This window comes from Squalius cephalus, assembly GCF_949319135.1.
Source record: "Squalius cephalus genome assembly, chromosome: 8".
NCBI classification, from domain to species: domain Eukaryota; kingdom Metazoa; phylum Chordata; class Actinopteri; order Cypriniformes; family Leuciscidae; genus Squalius; species Squalius cephalus.
The window spans coordinates 12,986,432-13,006,879 of NC_137129.1; the positions used below are offsets into that span (position 1 = coordinate 12,986,432).

The 20,448-nt window shown below is 43.5% G+C and overlaps 1 protein-coding gene across 2 annotated transcripts in view; it reads left to right on the forward strand.

Annotated features, from left to right (window-relative positions):
* Positions 1-20,448, forward strand: part of adcy2b (adenylate cyclase 2b (brain)) — a 73,929-nt gene that overhangs the window by 31,543 nt on the left and 21,938 nt on the right. For both annotated transcript variants that reach the window (XM_079879001.1, XM_079879002.1), the window contains exons 3-4: positions 4,186-4,347; positions 19,641-19,790. In XM_079879001.1, the coding sequence (XP_079735127.1) occupies positions 4,186-4,347; positions 19,641-19,790 (312 nt within the window). The remainder of the gene's footprint in view (positions 1-4,185; positions 4,348-19,640; positions 19,791-20,448) is intronic.

Genomic DNA, 20,448 nt, shown 5'->3' on the forward strand with positions numbered 1-20,448 from the left:
AGTTCATTGGAGAAATTAACCATTTATCCTTGCCAAGTCTTGAGGCTGAACTCCAACACTTCAAAACTTCAGCAAAAACTATCCGAGCAATCCGAGGTTAAGGTGCGAGACGCCCCGGCCCGAGAGCCCATCAGAGCATTCTGTCTGCTAGGGGATTCTCTATCCTTCACAAGCCAAATGTAACCATTTCTGACAGCTTCTCTGATCCTCCTCTGTGGCGGACAGAGTGGAAATGGCAATCGATAAGGCTCAAGACATGTTTTGTCTGAAAAAATCACTTCCCTGCAATCTGTTTGTTTTTTGGCAGTGTGTATGTGTGTGTGTGTGTGGTCTGTGAGAGTGACCAAGCCAGAAATCCATTAGGCTTTGCTGCCGTCCAGTGCCCTATCTGCCACTCCTCCGGTGCTATATTGAGCCCTCACTCACAAAAAAACAGCACTTAGTGTAAGAAAATGTGAAACATAACTTTTAGAATATTTATGAGTGTATAACATCCTTCAAGCGTTAAAAATGTGAGGAAACGTGGAGTTTGCAACTAACTAAAAGACTACGGGTCATTTAAAGGGGAAATGCATGCAAAGCAGGATTTTTCTTGTTCTTTTGAAACAAGAAATATTTACATTTATTTACATTTTTCCATTTAGCCGAGGCTTTTATCCAGAGACCTTCAAATGAGGCAGTGCTATACAAATATTCTGAAATCGTTCAGAATAGTATAAGCATATATAGTGCAAAGCTCACGTTTTACACTCTACCTCGGATTTTTATGGAAATTAAGCTGCAAAAACATGTCATTCAGATGTCATCATGATGTCACAAACATGAGCACATATTGGCATATTACTGTCCACATTTACTTTTCTGTAAATGTTTTCTGGCCCTCTTGTATAGTTTATTGCTTTTTGACTGTTTTTGGTGCAAGACGTGTAATATTATATATATAGAGAGAGATATTGATATATAGATAATAGAAAACAGAAATAGTAATAGAAAATATAATATAATATATAAAAAAATAAAGCATATTGCCCTTTTTCTTTTCATATATCGTTTTCGGTAACACTTTACAATGAGGTTCCATTTGTTAACATAGGTTAACTGCATTAGTTAACATGAACTAACAATGAAAAATACTTACTTATACATTAGTAAAATCAAAAGTTGAATCTGTTAATATTATTTAATGGACTTGTTAGCATGAACTAACAAAGAATATTTTTATTTTTATTAACTAATGTTAACAAATGGTAATAAATCATATAACACATGTATTGCTCATTTTTAATTATGTTAATGCATTAACTAACGTTGACTAATTGAACTTTATCTTAGTGTTTTCCAGATTTTCCTTTTTCTTTTGTAATATGTGAATGTTGGTAGTGTAAAGCTCACTTTACAGTCTACCTCCATTTATGGAAATTGAGCTGCAAAGACATGTTATTCATATGTCATCATGATATCAAAGACACAGTGGCAACAACAGCCAGTCAGCTAGTCAGAAAGAGGATGGAAAATTGTCATGAAAAACTACATTATGACTGTTTTTGGTGCAATAATTCTTCTTTCAAGGGCAAAGTATGCTATATCTCTTGTAAACTCTGCAAATTATTTTTTTTATTTTTAATATTATATGATCTTTTGAGGTAAAAGAGCATATTGTACACTGAAAACACACTGAAACTTTCAGAACTTTAATCTTTCTTTTCAGTCAATAAAATACATTTACTAAACTGAATTTAGGCAGCTTTCTGATGATAAATGCATCAACACATGAGCTCCCACATTTTTCCACTGATTTACGTCAAGGAGGTCTATTGGGTGAGGTAATAAGATGAAAGCAGGATACTATTTTTCCTAAACATCACATAAACTAATGATAAGAGTAAAATGTGGAAAAGTTTGCCAAATCTTGTGCTGCTTCTAGCTGTGTGTAGCTTTATATAATTCTGAAGGATCCCAGTGTTAGGAAAAAATGGCTGAAGTTTATTTTTAACAGTGTCCCTGATCATTTTAGAATGAACAGTTTGAGCAGCACATTTTGTGCAGCAAGATTGGCTTTGTAAACATGCTGTTACGACAGTTTGCAGGTTAAAAATGTTGTTATATAAAAATCTTTTAAAAAATGCATACTGTATTGGACAGCCGAGCCAGAGCAAAAATCATTATACACTTATAATATGTTAGCGCAAAATGCATTAAACCAATACACACAGAGATCATTTTGAATTTTTAACAACTTTTGAGTCTGTTATTGATATTAGTTCAAATATATAAGTGGTTGATTGGTTAAGGATGGTTGGTATTTATAAGACTATCAGTGTCAAATTGATCTCCAGTCTCCCTCACCATGAATCTTGAAACTTTCCTGTAATAAAGGCATTTGCACACAAACATGTCAAATTGTCATCATTGATTGAGAGCCTGTCACATCACGTCTGGTTAGGACATGGTGTAACAGAGTGTTCTTTGTTTTCAAAATTATAAAATAGAGTGTTTCTTTAACGTTCGCATAACCAATAAAAGACATTTGTGTGCCCCTATTATGCTATTTTAAAGGTTCCTGATTTTGTTTTGGAGTCTCCTATAACAGTTTTACATGCATCAAAGGTGAAAAAACACTTTAATTTTCTCATTATATACATTGCACATTTTAATGCATTTTTCAATGTTTCTCAAACGATTCGAAGGATTAATCAGTCTCTAAATCCCTCCTTTCTGAGAGCCTGCTTTGCTCTGATTGGCCAAATGGCCCAGTCTGTTGTGATTGGTCTACCACTTACAGCACCTGTCGGAAGCTAAACGGCCATAACTATAAAGACTGTAAAGACAGTAACGATGATGTCGATTTAACCATATCAATCCGAGCGCGAGTCCGATGATGAAACATTGGAAGAGCTAGTTATTCAACCCGAAAACTTCATTGCAAGGACGACTTGAGCAGGACGTTTCTCAATGATACGCTACTCATTTTGAGGAACATTATGAGATGTTCCAACTGTAATTCCTCAAGATCAGCATCAGCAACAAGTGTATGTCCATCAACAAACCGATGTGTATATTTCTAATTTATTGCGGTGCACATGCGGGAACTGTATTAATAAGGGTGCATATGTTAGCCGAGCTCTAACGTGAATGGCTGATGTAAAATGAAAGTTTGCACAACAAATCTTGCTAAATTTTTTGATAAAAGTCTTTATCTTTATCAAATAGTGGCCCACTGCTGATTTGCAGTAAGACAGTAATAACATGAGTTAGCTGGTTAGCCAGAGACATACACAATATAAAACGCAAAACTATGAATTTTGAACACCGGGTAGAAAATATATACATCAATAATTATTCATACTTACAGGTTGTGATTCTGAGGTGCAAGCTGGTCCAAATAAACTGGGTACTGACCCATCTTTCAAGAGCAAGCGTTTTGCAAATCCCACGTTAAACTTTGAGAAGCAGTCGTCAGTAAAATGCTGTTTGTGGGCGGGTCAAGTTGTTCACGGTGGACAACATACAACATAGGCGGGCATTATGCAAATGTCTTATCTAGTGACGCAGAGCTGTAACGCAGTGGGATTCGAATTACAGATGACTCGTTTAGGCGTTCAGAGTCGATTCTTTTGGGAGACAATGGCCTTGTCCCAATGGCTCACATCATATACACTTTCGGTCTTGTGGACTTACAATACCCACCGCGTGCATGTGTCCGTTAAGTCCATGAGACCGTAGGGTGCCCATTTTGTTTTAGGTTTAAGAAGGGTGCTCACGAGCACCCACTTTTGCGGCCGATATGCGCCCTCGATGCGCGCTTTTGCCGAGCCCGCACTGAAGCAAGCTCCGCAGCAGACTTCTACTCGGGCATTACGTTCCGAAAAGGGCCAATAACTTTATTTATCGTGCACTTTCGACAACTTTGTAGAGCGTTTACATTCACAAACAGCTATATTACACACTGCATGAAAGAGAATATTCTAAAAACCATAAGAGGGGAACTTTAAACATTCAGAGAACATTCAATAATAACATTTTTGTTTATAGGGAACATTAGCAAAAAAAAAATTAGAACATTTGTTTTGTTTTTTAGCTTAATTGATAATAAATGCAGTGTTCATCCTGAACTGATCTCTGTCCTGTATTTCTGAACAACAGATGTTAAATGGCAGTCTAATGCTCTGTTAACTCTGTTTGCAGGTGTCATTTTTCCTGTTTATTGTGTTTGTGGTGTACACCATGCTGCCGTTCTCCATGAGGGATGCCGTCATCGCTAGTGTCCTCACTTCAACCTCCCACACACTAGTGCTCAGCATCTGCCTCTCGAACACTACCGACCACATGGAGGCCCTCGTTTGGCAGGTAACTGTGTGTGTGTGTACGGCATTCCAGTTGATTTGGTTCACTGAAATTGTGTGGGCTGAGAAAGGAACAGCTAGTATCTAAGAATAAACGGCGACAGTCTTTTAGCACCAGAATGACACAAAAAGAACCAAAGATTTTGTTCTATAAAAAGTTGTCTGAAACACGAGAATATGTTAGAGAATGAGAGTCAGAGAGAGAGCGAGTGAATGTGGAAGGATGTTTCTACTCTGTTTCCTGTAGGGGTGGTCAGGGGTGATGGTGTTTCACCATGACCTACAGTATATGGCTTTGATGATATGGGAGAGCACACATCCCAGAATCCTGTAGCCTGGTTGTTTTGCTCATCAGATGGCCTTCCGGCTAAAATGACTTATTATTGCAGAAATAACTGGTAAAGTTTGTCCATCCGGTGCAATTCCACAAGGTCAGCTTTTTCAGATGTGTGTCATTTGGTCTTGATCTTCTTCTCTTTAAAGCCTGAGATATTAAATAATAGTCAGAAAAATCAGTTTTTTATAAGTTTATTGAGCTTTTAGACAAAAAAAGTGCAATGCATTACAGATAACAGAAGGCATATAACAGTTTGTGTACAACAGGGTTTTCAGCTAAATTTTGATCATGTTGACAATTTAGAGGCCTTAGAAATTTACGTATCAAATATGACGGAGGCTTTATAGGGTTAAACACTTTAGCATTGGGCGGGAGAGTTTTACATGGGCAGAGAATATATTTTGAATTTCTTTTCATTTTTTTTAACCAGTTTGGCAAATCTAAATGTAGTGAATTTATGTAGAATGAGTATAAGTGGAGAAATAAAATGTCAGAACAAGCAGTCGAGTGAGATGGAAAAACATGAAAAGCAATAAAACAAAAGATAAACTTCCAATTTTTTCATGAAGCAGCAGAAGTTAGCAGACAAACTTAATGCCTCCATGCCATTAGGTGTCAGTATAAAATCTAACATAAGTGGGCAAAGAAGAGCCAACAAAACACAAACAAAAACTTGCTGGACCTGTCCCAATACCCACATAGCGGTGTTGGCCACTTGAGAGCGCATGCACATGACAGGAAGTAAGTGTGCAAGACTGTCCCAGATCTGATTAATGCCAAAGTTCAGTGCCATTAATGGACCCTTGGACCCTTATTTGAGAAAAAGCTCGTCCCCTCATTCATTAATCAGGTTCAGGAACTCTTGAAAATTTAAGAAAATAAAATCTTTCTAGTGCAAGTTAAATTAATTAGAAATTGAATATAATTTGTTAGTAAAACATAAAGCGTTGCACATTTTATTGGTGCAGAGATTATTATGTGTATTTTGCAACTGAAAAAAAACCATTTGCAACTGCTATTTATCACTTAATTATAAGCACGCAATTAATTTGTGCCGTCTGTCACATAGAACATGAACCAACATTTAGAAGTTTATTTGATAACACTTTATTTTACAGTGTCCTACCTTGTTACACTTTGCATGTAGTTACTGTACTAATAATTATAAATGATGCATCATTACATGCTACTAACCCTAAACCAAACCCTATACAGTGCATGTAGTTAATTATTTTTTACAAAAGTCCCTTTCAAGGAAAGTCTGTTCACTCTGCGGACATATTTGCAACACCTCCGAGCATCTATTTCGGTCATCCAAAACCAAGTCCTATCTATTTGAATAGTTAAATCCTGAAATCTCAAAAACTGCTGGCCGAACTCACAATTAAATAACATATTTCAAATCAGCAACACAATCTGACATCAACTGTCCCATAGATGTTGTTTCTTGTGCTCAAATAGCATTAAAAAAGCTTATTTTTCAGGCTAGACGAGCCAATGCGCATGTGCAGTACTAAGCAAAATATTGAAAATTAAAATTTGTAAATAAAGCTCTGAAAAAAAAGGTTGCAAACCATTCTCACTCCCAAGGTGTCAAAGACTGAAGCATGGTCAAGTGCTTTCCATGTCACAAGAAGGCACGCTAAAGGTACCCATATCCCTAAGCATCACATTATCTACGAACAGGGAACTTCATTGATATCTTTTAAATGGATAAAGATGCATTTAATTCTTTGCATTTGCATATAATATATTGATACTTTTATATTTTAGAGCAACTAACCCCATCCTACCATCCTACCAACAGGTTACAGGCAAATATAATATTAATGTATAATATAAGGTCAAGTGCAAAGACTGCAAATGTAAGGGTGGTTTCACTACAGTGGTTCAGGCTGCAGAATTGCCAAATGACTAAAGAAACGTTATCAGTATGATGGTGTAAAACTGTACATTTCTTGTCTATTACCACCCACTGCTACTTATACCAACGACGGAAATAAGCATAGTTATAATAGCAAAATATGTGGGAGAGTGTTGCTATAGTGTGACAATATTGTATTGCAATAGGTAGCACTTTAAAGTTAATACCGAATCAAAACTGGTAAGCACATCATTAGTAATTGAAAGGGTTTAATGATGAATAATGAATAATATGATGATAAAATCATATAATTTTTAATTGTACCTAATGTTTGTAAAATGTTACCTGAGGGATAGAAAGAGAGAGAGAGTGTAGAGAGAAAGAGAGATGGAAGGCAGAGCTCAGGTAGAGAGGAAGAGCAAAGCTCTTATATAAGAAAGAGCTATAGAGATATAAGAAGAGATATAAGAAAAAACAAAGAAAAGAGGAGGCAAGGAAAGAGTGTCCCAAGAAAGGGACCCAGAGGAAAAGAAGAGACAGAGCAACCATTACAATCTTCTTTTTATCCCTCCCTTGACCATGTGACCAAAACCAAAATCAGAGACATTTAAACTGACCAGTCAGCAGATTACAACTCCCCCCACTGTACTAAGGGCCAGATTTACTAACAGTAAATCTGGAGCGTTTACTTGCTCCAGCGCAAACCCTCTTCTGGTGTTAAAAAACTACTGTCAGGATTTCCTAAAGAAACGCAGTGAAAATTTAGTGCGGAAAAGGCGTGGACAGGGTTATTTTTGCAGCTGACCTTACTGCATATGCATTTGTAGGAGTTTCCCTTTCAGACGCAATTTTTTTTAAATTAATCATGTTTATTTTTTCAACCCTACTCAAGTGTGGAAACTAAATTCAAATATCACCATCTATTTATTTTAGAATTTTTTTTTAATTAAATAAAATTAGATTTTAATGCAGGCTTTTTTATTTTTATGTCTTGTTGGGGCAAGTTGTCACGTACATTTTAAATGTATTAGTTACTAGAGATGCGCGGATGGGCTATTATTTCATCCGCAACCGCATCACAAAACTCATCATCCGTCCGCCATCCATCCGCACCAACGTTTTTGACCAATTTTCAAAACCGCACCCGCCCGCCATCCGCTGATTGTATGTAATGTATACATATATTTTTCATTTGATTAGTTCAACCGCCCGCCACCCGCCCGAATTTAATTAAAATATTATTTTTCGTCACGTCATCCGCCCGATCCGCGGTTTATGGAGTCCGCGGCTGTAACCGCCAACCGCGCATCTCTATTAGTTACCAAATCTGCTGGCCAAAATGCTGTTTTGATATTATTATTTTTACTTTAGCCTTTTTTTTTTTTGCTGTTTCACATATTAATTTAAGTTTCATAATAATGATACTTTTTTAATTTAGCTGAAATTCCACTAAATATCAACCTTTTTTTTGTATTTCGTTTAAAAAAAAAAAAATCCAATTCAATAAACAGCAGGTTCCCACTCTGACAACTTGCCTCATATAACATGCTGACACAACATGTCCTTCCATAAGAGCAAGATCCTTTGCATGTTGTCATAAAAGGTCAGTGTGTGTTGATTAATTGTACATGGGCAAAAACAGTGAAAATAGCCAGGACTCTAACGTATGTGTCTATGCAGAAGATGACCTTAAAACATGAAAAATTCCTGAAAAAAAAAAAACTTTAGTAAAAGGTGTGACAACTTGCCCCAATCTTCCCAATGTATACTCTCACTATATCTCTTTTTAGCTTTATGTACACTGATTGCACTTCCCTTCACTGTTTTTTTGGTTCTGCTACTGTACTAAAGAGTCTTATGTAACTCTTAAATAATAATTCATGCCTACCTTTCAATTGATTTTCCAGAACCTTTATTTTTCCTAAGCAGATCTCAAGCAGAAATGTATTTCAGACCAGACCTAAACACAGCGCATGTTACCAAGGCAACACTCTAGTCACATGGTCCACAGAAACACAAAAATACTGGCTGTCATCATGTTGTGTTCAAGAGACAGGAGCGTTACATTCAAGAATCGAGTAGCGGAAGGATGTAGGATGTTGTTTTAAACTTGTTATCCAGTCCAATTTAAAAACCTCAAAAATAATCTTCCTTTAGACCGGTAAACACTTAGACCGCAGTCAGCCCTCCACACTGTTCTCCAACAGTAGAAGAGCTTCATTAAACCCAACCTTTACGACCCTTCACATTCAGCACTCACAGTTAATCAAGCTTCCGCCGCTCTCATTAGAAGCGTTATAACCTTTTTATGTTAGGTGCTCTCAAGAGCTCCAGGTCATACCTTGTTTGTTAGAGCCTTTAAAGGCTTTGTACGTCACTTTTAGGACATTTACTGCTGACGTACTCGGCAAAAGAAGGTCTCGAGTTAATCAGAGAGACTGAAAAAATAACTAACAGGGTCACATCTGTCTGGGTCACAGACACAGTTGTAGAGATGATGTCACATGCCAGTGTTTTGTAATTAAGCTACGGTTCCCCACAGACCCGGCACTGTGCTCGTTTACTTGCCTGTCCTCTTCCTCTCGTTCAGTGATTACAGCCAGAAGAAGTCTGCTCTCGAAGGACCTGTCCTATAAAACTCTCCCAGTGAGATACAGGTGTGTCTCATGGCAGGTGGACCAGGCCTGAAATAGCACACGCTTAGAGAGAGAGAGAGAGAGAGAGAGAGAGAGAGAGAGAGAGAGAGATGCTCATCATGCGGCCTTTGGTTAATATCACTTGAGAGCAGAATATGTTATTGTGCCATTTCCAAACAAGCTGCAATTTTGACAAATTATTAAAAAAAGGGTGAAAATATGATTTAATTGTATGTGTTTAGAATACATAAAATGCTGTTAAAATGTTATTTTCATCACAGCATGCTATTTAACACAATACAACTTTTGTAATAAAAAAAATATTATTGAAATGTTGCTTATTTAAATTATTTTATTTAAATTATTAAAATTGTTATTAATTATCTTATTCATTTATTAATTTAAAAATATTAATTATTTGTTATTTTTAACTAAATCCAAAATCAAGCTGAAATAAAATATAATGTTAGATGGAAAACGTCTCGGTTACGTATGGTAACCCTCGTTCCCTGAGTCCAGGGAACGGAGACGCCTCGTCGGGGGAGTTCCCCTGACGAATTGGGATCACGCCAGGGATCCAACCGCCTTCGAGAGAGTTAACAACGAGCCAATGAAAGAGAAACTGAATTGGCATGCAATATTTGCATTCCGCGACCCGCCTACCAGCGCGGGTATAAAAGGCGGAAGTAAACATTGCGCAATGCTTTTCGCTGAGGAGCCGAACAGTGTCCAGCCCTCCGCGAAGGTACAGCAGCATGGCGACGGGACGAGGCGTCTCCGTTCCCTGGACTCAGGGAACGAGGGTTACCATACGTAACCGAGACGTTCCCTTTCGTCAGCAGGGAACTCCGACGCCTCGTCGGGGGAGTTCCCCTGACGAATTGGGATCCCTACCAAAACGCCATAGTGCTGGCCCCTTCCAGCGCCCAGCTAAGCTACCCTGCAGCAGTTTCCAGAAAATTTTGCGGGAGCTAGCTAGGGAATCACACTGCTGTTCCGCAAGACCCAATCAGTGGATATTGGATAACACTGGGAAAGCGTGCCCAACCCCAAGGATATAATAGGGGGAGGGAACGCTGCGGAAGCTGAGGCAGCCTAGAGGAAGGCCCTCAAATACACACATGTACTAACCACGTAGGGTAGTGAAACATATGGAAACCCTTGAAGGTAGTCCCAGTCCAGAGGAGTGAGGAGCGTACTCAATAGGGACGACAGAATGAGTCTGTCAAGGGGAAGACACGGCTGAACTGCACGTGGCAATCATGGGTCGCCGCAGGGACCACTGGAAAGGCACCCAGTCCACTAACAACTCCTTACTGAAGGTAGCAGACCTGGTGCCAGGCGGTCCGCAACGCCTGACACCGGAGGGGGTGATGGAGGAACTCACGAGGTTAGCCGTTTGTTGGGTAACCAACGGAGCGAAAGACGCACGTATCCGCTCACGGAATGGCGTCGCAAGCCGACACACCTATTCCCTCTAATTACTGGCCATAGCAAGTACTCGGGAGGAAACAGGTTCCACACGTAGGCTATAAAACCTAGCGAACGTGTTCGGTGTCGCCCAGCCCGCAGCTCTACAAATGTCTGTTAGCGAGGCGCCTTGTGCCAGAGCCCAAGAAGCGGCAACACTCCTAGTGGAGTGAGCCCGCAACCTGGGTGGGCAGGGCTCACCCTGGGACTCATAAGCCCTGGTGATAGCATCCACTAGCCAGTGGGCTAACCTCTGCTTGGAGACAGCCTTCCCCTTCTGCTGGCCTCCATAACAAACAAAGAGCTGATCTGAGGTCCTAAAGCTTTGCGTTCTGTCTATATAAACCCGGAGGGCCCGGACGGGACAGAGAAAAGCTAGGGCTGGGTCTGCCTCCTCCTGGGGCAGCGCTTGCAGGTTCACTACCTGGTCCGCGAAGGGAGTGGTAGGAACCTTGGGCACATATCCGAGCCGGGGTCTCAACACAACGTGAGAAAGGCCAGGCCCGAACTCTAGGCACGATTCGTCGACCGAAAAAGCCTGCAGATCCCCCACCCTCTTGAAAGAGGCCAATGCTAACAGGAGTGCTGTCTTAATGGACAGGATATTAAGCTCGACTGTCAGCAAAGGCTCAAAAGGAGGACTTTGGAGCGCTTTGAGCACTAAAGTTAAGTCCCAAGAGGGTACAGGGTGCAAGTCGCGAGGTGGATTTAGCCTCCTAGCACCCTTGAGGAATCTGACGACCAGGTCGTGCTTCCCGACGGACTTACCTTCAACTACATCGTGATGCGCAGCTATTGCGGCAACATACACTTTGAGGGTGGAGGGAGACAGCCTTCGCTCCAACCCCTGTTGTAGGAAGGAGAGCACGACACTGATCGGGCAAGTTCGTGGGTTCTCCCCGTGGGAAGAACACCAGCCGACGAACAGGTTCCACTTCAGAGCATAGAGGCGCCTCGTAGAGGGGGCTCTAGCCGAAGAGATAGTATCTACCACTGCCTGTGGTAGGCCATCTAGAACCTCCGCGTCCCGTCCAGGGACCAGACATGGAGTTTCCAGAGGTCTGGACGCGGGTGCCATAGGGTGCCCCGTCTCTGAGAAAGAAGGTCGTTCCTCAGAGGAATCGGCCAAGGAGGGGCTGTCGCGAGGAGCATGAGTTCTGGGAACCAAGTCCGGGTTGGCCAATACGGGGCCACCAAAAGGACTTGCTCCTCGTCCTCCCTGACCTTGCACAGAGTTTGTGCAAGAAGGCTCACTGGGGGAAACGCATATTTGCGTAGGTCCCGGGGCCAGCTGTGTGCCAGGGCATCCGTGCCGAGAGTCCCTTCGGTCAGGGAGTAATACCACTGGCAATGGGTCGTGTCCGGAGAGGCAAACAGGTCTACCTGTGCGGCTCCGAAGATTCGCCAGATCAGCTGGACCACCTGGGGATGGAGTCGCCATTCTCCCGGAAGGGGGGACCGACGTGAAAGCTCGTCGGCCACACGATTGAGCTCCCCGGGGACATGAACGGCACGAAGCGACCTCAGATGCTTCTGACTCCATAGGAGGAGGTGGGAGGCGAGTCGCGACATACGACGGGAGCGTAGACCACCTTGTCTGTTGATGTACGCAACGGTCGCAGTGCTGTCCGTACGGACCAGTACGTGTTTGTGTCTGAGAAACCCCTTGAGGCGACACAAAGCTAGGCGTACTGCTTGCAACTCTAGGCAGTTGATGTGCCAATGCAGCTGGGGCCCCGTCCACAGACCCGAGACTGCATGCCCTCTGTACGTGGCCCCCCAGCCCTTGGCAGAAGCATCTGTGAAAACCACAGCATGCCTGGAAACCTGGACTAGGGGCACTCCGGCCCGTAGAAACCGAGGATCCAACCAAGGGGAGAAGGTTTGGCGACAGCTCGGGGTGACTTTGACCCGGAACTTGCCGCTCTGCCACGCCCACCTCGGGACTCGATCGCGAAGCCAGTGCTGGAGCGGTCTCATATGCAACAGACCGAGCGGCGTTACTGCGGCTGCGGCTGCCATATGCCCCAGGAGCCTCTGAAATTGTTTCAGTGGAACCGCTGACTTGCCTCGAAAAGATTTGAGGCAGTTGAGCACTGACTGGACGCGTTCCTCCGTGAGGCGCGCAGTCTGGGCGACCGAGTCCAGCTCCATACCGAGATAAGAGATCCTCTGCACAGGGGAGAGTTTGCTCTTGTCCCAGTTGACCTGAAGCCCCAACTGACTGAGGTGCCGAAGCACCATGTCCCTGTGATCGCACAACCCATCTCGCGAGTGTGCCAGAATGAGCCAGTCGTCGAGGTAGTTGAGAATGCGAACGCCTTGTTCTCTCATGGGAACAATGGCCGCCTCCGCGACTTTCGTGAAGACGCGGGGCGACAGGGCCAGCCCGAAGGGTAGGACCTTGTACTGATATGCTCGACCCTCGAAAGCAAACCGAAGGAACGGTCTGTGTCGAGGAAGAATCGAGACATGAAAGTACGCGTCCTTCAGGTCGATCGCTGCAAACCAATCCTGGGGACGGATGCACTCGAAAATGCGTCTCTGCGTGAGCATCTTGAACGGGAGCTTGTGCAGGGCCCGATTCAATACTCGCAGGTCCAGGATTGGCCGTAACCCACCGCCTTTCTTGGGTACAATGAAGTAAGGGCTGTAAAACCCTGACCTCATATCGGCTGGAGGGACCGGCTCGATCGCGTCCTTCGCCAGCAGGGCGTCGATCTCTTTCCGCAAGACCGGAGCATCCACTGGACGCACACGGGTGAAGTGGATGCCCCTGAACTTGGGAGGCCGGCGTGCAAACTGAATTGCATAGCCGAGCCGGATGGTGCGAATGAGCCAGTGCGAGGGTCTCGGGAGCGCTAGCCAGGCTCCGAGAAACTGCCGCAACGAGCCCACCCGGACCGCCGGCGTACCCGCGGGGGGGCAGCGAGGCGGAAGGCAGGGACACGGCTCCGGTGGCATTGTAGCGGCCGAGAGCGGGGTCTGGGTGTGTATTTGGACAACACCTACCTGCTTCCACCGGAGGACAGACGGCAGAGAAGACCCGAGAGTGTTCTGCTGCGGGCTGTCGCCTGGCGAGGGAAAGGGAGGAGACGAGGAGCGAGGCCCAAGGGCGGCTGCTGGTCTCCGTGCCTTCCCGCCCAGCGGCAGACAGGAGTGACGTGACCGGAGTGGCGCCACTGCTATCTGAGAGCTGGGGAGAGGGGACTGAGAGTGGCGAGACCCGAGGGTGGCGCACACTGCCGTCCCACTCTGTAACGGGAGAGACTGCTTGTTCAGCAGACCCAACCGTGAATGACCCAGAGGAGGAAGAAACTGCTCTTTTAATGAAGGTTTGGGTACCACCGACCGGCTGGTCGGCGGCGGAACATAAAAAACAAACACAGGATTCTCCACCCGGCCCTCCCCCGGGGGAAGGAGAGGAGCAGAGGCCCTCTCCTGAAGAGCAGCTGTTCGGTCCTCCGGGTCGCCCGTCTCAGGACCGCTTCTTCCCTCTGGTGTTCTTCTTGGGGGTCGAAGACGGCTGAGCGGGCGGGGGAGCCCTCTTGCGACCGGCACCCCGCCTCCTGGGTCTAGACTGCTGCCCAGGAGGAGGAGCAGAGGGGGCCGCAGGAGGGCGCCCTCGGCGACGAGCAGTCTGAGGTTCCTCGGCCGCAGAAGGCGGACCAGCAGCAGTCCGCTTCCTGGGCAGGACATGCCGAAGCGCCTCAGACTGCTTCTGGGCGGTGGAGAACTCTTGGGCGAAGTCCCCCACCGCGTCGCCGAAAAGGCCCCCTCGGGATATGGGAGCATTCAGAAATCTAGCTCTTTCTGAATCCCGCATATCCGCGAGGGTAAGCCAAAGGTGGCGCTCCTGGACCACCAAGGTGGACATCGCCCGACCCAGGGAACGTGCGGTGACTTTCGTCGCCCGGAGGGCGAAGTCCGTCGCCACACGCAGCTCCTGCAGCACCCCTGGGTCGGGACCACCCTGCTGCATGTCATGAAGCGCTTTGGCCTGGTGGACCTGAAGCAACGCCATGGCATGCAGGGCGGAAGCGGCTTCTCCACACGCCGTGTAAGCCTTCTCGGTCAGACCGGAGGAGAACCTACAGGCGCGGGAGGGGAGCGAAGGGGCACCCCGCCAAGTGGAAGCGGTCTTCGGACACAACTGCATCGCTACTGACCGCTCCACTGGGGGGATCCCCTCGTATCCCTTAGCCGCCCCACCATCCAGGGTGGTGAGGGAGGAGGAGTGAGAAGGCTTATGTCTGGCAGTCAGGGGTGCCAACCAAGACTTCGTCAACTCCTCATGCACCTCCGGGAAGAATGGGACCGGAGCGGGACGCTGAGAACCAGCGCGGGCCGCCCCGATACACCAATCATCAAGCCGCGAAGGTTCGGGACACGGTGGAGGGTTCCACACGAGCCCGACATTCGCGGCCGCCCGGGCAAGCATAGCGGCCAACTCAGGATCCGGCTCGGCCGCAGCCACCACACCCGAAGGGGGTAGGCCCGCCGAGTCGTCACCTGAGGATGACCGCTCTCCCTCCGATGCAGCGATAGACATCGCATCATCAGGTGGCGCCCCGAAGGAGACTACCGGAACCGCACGGGGCGGCTCCAGCGGCTCCAACGGGGGCACTGATGGCAACGGCGCTACTGAGGAGTGGGAACCTCGTGAGGGTCTTTCACCTGGCGAGATATTCCGCACTGTAACCCTCATACGCTCACCAACAGCCACAGCTGATGTAGTCGCCCGCTGGGGTGAACCAGCAGACGAACTAGACCGGGTGTAGACTGAAGGGACACCTTCAGCGATTTTCTGCTGAAGGATTCTGAGTCTTGAGCGGAGCGCCGCCAGAGTCATGTTCCCACAATGAGAACATGACTCGTTCACAAAAGCTGCCTCTGCGTGTGCTAAACCCAAACACGAGACACAGTATTTGTGACCATCCCCCTGAGACAGAAGTCTACCGCATCCAGAAACACACGGGCGAGATGACATCTTTGTCACGTAGACAAAGGCGCAGGTCGCCCGAAAAAGCTCTTTCAGGAAAGAGAGAGAACCTCTCTTTCACGTGCCGAAGCACACAGGGACCCACCGCGGCCACACACGGGGAAACTGCAAGCCCGTGTGGGCACTCAATACCAGCCGTGAAAACGGCTTTTGATTTAACAAAAGAAGCACGGCTGGCAACAGGAAGCGGCGATCGCTGACAGGCTGTAACACCGGCAGACAGAGAGGACTCTTCCCTGAAGAGGACTCGATGAAAAACTCTTTTTCTCTCAGGCGAAGGAAACAGCAGCAACACAGCATTGAATCCTGTTCGGCTCCGAGGCGATAAGCATTGCGCAATGTTTACTTCCGCCTTTTATACCCGCGCTGGTAGGCGGGTCGCGGAATGCAAATATTGCATGCCAATTCAGTTTCTCTTTCATTGGCTCGTTGTTAACTCTCTCGAAGGCGGTTGGATCCCTGGCGTGATCCCAATTCGTCAGGGGAACTCCCCCGACGAGGCGTCGGAGTTCCCTGCTGACGAAAGGGAACTTAGAAATTAGTACTAAGTACTAAAATGATGAAAACTAAAATGAATAAAATAATAATAAATAAAATAATAATAAAAAAAACGACAAAAGCATGTAACAAAATTACTAAAACTTAAAATTAAATTAAGATTAAAATTTAAAATATAAAAAGAAAGTTCAAAATATGAATAAATACTTATAAGTAATAATAAAATAACACTGATTATGACATTAAAAAACGTGAGAATTTGGGGGAAATTCTTTATGCAAAATGTATAAAATTGCAAAATTTGTTATTGTTGTTTTTTTAAATTTTGGGATGAATTGTAGCTTGGATGAAATTAGCCCTAGACAGACAAAGTCAGTCTATTATTACTAAAATGTTAAAATTCATAAAGTTCATTTCCATCACCCAATGCTATTATACACAATACAATACATTATTTGAGATGCTGTGGAAATTATACTGTGGCGAGAATTTACTTTCAGAGAAAACAAATATATACACTTTTGGGCTTGGTTGGACAATGTCCAACATACACTGTTGGACATTAAAAACCACCCATATTTCCAATGAGCAACACACATTGGTCTGGAACACATTATGTGAGCAGAGTGGAATGGAGTGACAGAAGTTTTCCCTCCCTGCTCAAAGTTTATGATAATCTCTACATTGCAGATATTTAATGCTAAATGATATTGTCTTGGAAGCCTGTTTGAAAGCAGGTTCCTGTTTCTGTTGAAGTCACTGACTGATACCAACACAGCTGCTTTCAGTATAGACACAGCCAGAGAGAATTTCATGGCAAATGTGGTTGTCCTGTAGTATGTCAAGTTAATGTTCGATTAGTCAAGATCAATTTCTGGAAGCCAAACAATGTACTTTCAGATGGCGGGAGGTTGTTAAGAAGCTCTTTGTTGACTGTGTTCCTAATTGATGAAGAGTGTTGTGTAATTGCCAGAAGTGGATTATGTTTAATGTGCTAAAAATGTCAGTGAGTGATATTAGCAGGAGGTTGTCGACTAATTAAAATGACAGACGCCTTTGCGCAGTCTGGGGTGAACCTTAAAGGGATTGTTCACCCAAAAATGAAAATTAGCCCATGATTTACTCACCCTCAAGTCATCCTAGCCGTATATGACATTCTTCTTTCAGACGAATACTATCGGAGTTATATTAAAAAATGTCCTGGCTCTTCCAAGCTTTATAATGGCAGTGAATAAAAATCCGTAAAAGTGCATCTATCCATCATAAAAGTGCTCCACACGGCTCTGGGGGGTTAATAAAGGTATTCTGAAGCAAAGCGATGCATTTGTGTAAGAAAAATATCCATATTAAAAACTTTATAAAGCTTCCGGCCAAACAAACATACGGATTCAACTTAACTGTAAAACGCAACTTGCGCGAGTAATGCGACGTACTGCTGATATTTACGCTATGCCATGACGCACTACGCTACTTCTGACGTCATAAGTTGCGTATGTTGCGCTTTAGGCGTAAATAGACTGCGTATGGCCGTTTGGTCGGAAGCTAGGTATTTTAACGTGTGTATTTTAACAGGTAATTTGTGTTAAATATGAATATTTTTCTTAAACAAATGCATGGCTTCGCTTAAGAAGGCCTTTATGAACCCCCCAGAGCCGTGTGGAGCACTTTTATGATGGATAGATGCACTTCAAAACAGAAACAGCCAATTCACTGCCATTGTAAAGCTTGGAAGAGCCAGGACATTTTTTAATATAACTCTGATTGTATTTGTCTGAAAGAAGAATGTCATATACTGTACACCTAAGATAACTTGAGGGTGAGTAAATCATGGGCTAATTTTCATTTTTGGGTGAACTATCCCTTTAACAACCTCTTCTGTTCTTACTCGCTATGCTTACTCTAACACTAAAGCCCTGTGCTGATCTCAAACGCGTGTGCAGAGGTTGCCATGGAGAAGTTGCAAATTTGATGAGTCTAAAAGAGGCTCAGACTAGATTGCCCTACAAAATGGGGCAAATTAAAGAAATGTTCCAAGGCTCAATGCAAATTAAGCTTTATTGTGACTGCATTTCTGGTATTCTGTCAATTACCACAGAAAATTATTTTGACTCATCCCTCAGTACCCTTTGTAAAAAAAAAATGCAATTACAGTAATACGCTTACTATGGAAGTACATGGGGCCAAAAAAATAAATATAATAAAACTAATTATTGCTGCAGGACCTGGTTCATAGTATCAAGCTTTCGTACCAACCTAATAAATATTTATGACCTATTCATTCATAATAGTATTGTTAAACTCGTTTACTATATGGGTAAATCTCAGAATTTGTCACGAACCTGTCCAGATCATACTTCATAAAAACAAACGAAGTTTTATATTTATTTATTTATTTATTTATTTGATAAAAAAAATACAATTCAATTATATATTTCAAATTTCAAATACCTTATTATGTATAGAGTTTCAGTTATTGCAATTAAACCTAATTATCTAACACGCCCTGCTCTTTTGTTAAAGATAACAGCACCATATTCAGTACTGCACTGATATTTGTTCACTCTGACATGAAGCAAGAGGCTGTTGAAAGCTTTTTGTGGGCTGAACTGAATTCACTTTTCCTGAAGATCAATATCTTTCGAATCAATGTACAGACACATCACTCTCTAGATCCTTATACTGATTATATCTTTCGCTAATGCGCTTACTTCTGCCATTTGAAACTCAAAAGCCATTTGGTTGCTGTGCATATTTTCTTAAAGTGTCTGTGGTCTGGCAGTAATGTGTTCCTGTACCTATGAGGCAATTTACTGCATTCATTACTTGTTTTATACTGTATGCCAATGCTGTATTGAATACACACTGAGTCTCCACATTATTTAACATATCCATTACCGGATTGATAATTTATATACACTTGCGTGGAATTAAGGTTTTCTGAGAACTCACTTTCTTTCTCACTATATTTGACAATATACAAGAAATTATATTTTGCCTGAAGAAAATTAAGCCATCAAGATTTTAGGACCATTCATATTTAATGCATTGTGGTATTATTTTCATAATGATTACTGTAATTTAAAATATATATATATATTATTTAAAATATTTATTTCAACATAATTGACAAATTAAGATCAGAGTTCACATTATGTCAGAATTTTGCAAAGAAATGCTGTTTTTGTGGGTGTGTGTGGGTGTGTGTGTGTGTGTGTGTGTGTTATAAATAAATATATATATATATATATATATATATATATATATATATATATCTATATATCATCATATTTTTATAGATAGATGATACTGTAGATACATGTAGTTACTTATTATTATTCCGTACTTAAATGTATAATTACACTGTAACACAGACACCTTAAAATAAAGTGTAACCTTTCTTTTTTTAAGAAACATTTCTGTAACATCGTGTGTACAGAGCATGCAGTATCTCTATATACCCCTGACTAAAGCTGTTTGCGTGTCTGTGTAGATCCTGGCTAATATCATCATCTTCATCTGTGGAAATGTGGCAGGAGCCTATCACAAACACCTGATGGATTTGGCTCTTAAACAGACGTACCACGACACCTGCAACTGCATCAAGTCTCCCATCAAACTGGAATCTGAGAAGCATCAGCAGGTACGACTAGAGGAATAAACAGATTACCTGTACCACGTTGCTTTCAAAGAACAGATAAACAGTGCTAAACTGTGTGGTTCCCGGTCCTTCAGGGAACAGGAAGTTAATGTAGGCCTCGTTTGGGGAGGTATCGGATAGGTTTGAGCATGAGTCATTCCTGCAGCTGTATTGAAGAGATCATTATATCACCACAATGGGTGGCTAATATTAGAAGGCGGAGGGGGCCGATAGTTACATTTGTTTTCCCCCCCAGCAGTTTCCTGTTGGATACGGGTGGAGCGGAAGTCTGTACAAGGCACCCCTCTTGCCTGGGTTAGTTTTGCTTATTGTTGTTTTGTGTGAAATAATGAGAAAGTGTTTCTCCTTGGCGATGGCTGAGTGAGTGAAATATGAGCAGCGAGATAAAGGCAGATCGCTGGCGGCACTTCTGCTCCATCAGGAATGATTACTCTCACTCTGTGAAATATCAGCTTGTTGAGCACATGCACCCAGCATCATTATTCTATGAATGTTATCTGAGTTGTGTTTTAGGCTTTCTTGCTGATTACAGAGCGCAAGGCAAAGGCAATGTTTCACTTACTCACTCACTACGCAACATGATTGAATCTTGTATGCTCTGTGTACTGTGAGAATGGAGCTCTTCAGTCAGTTCATCGTC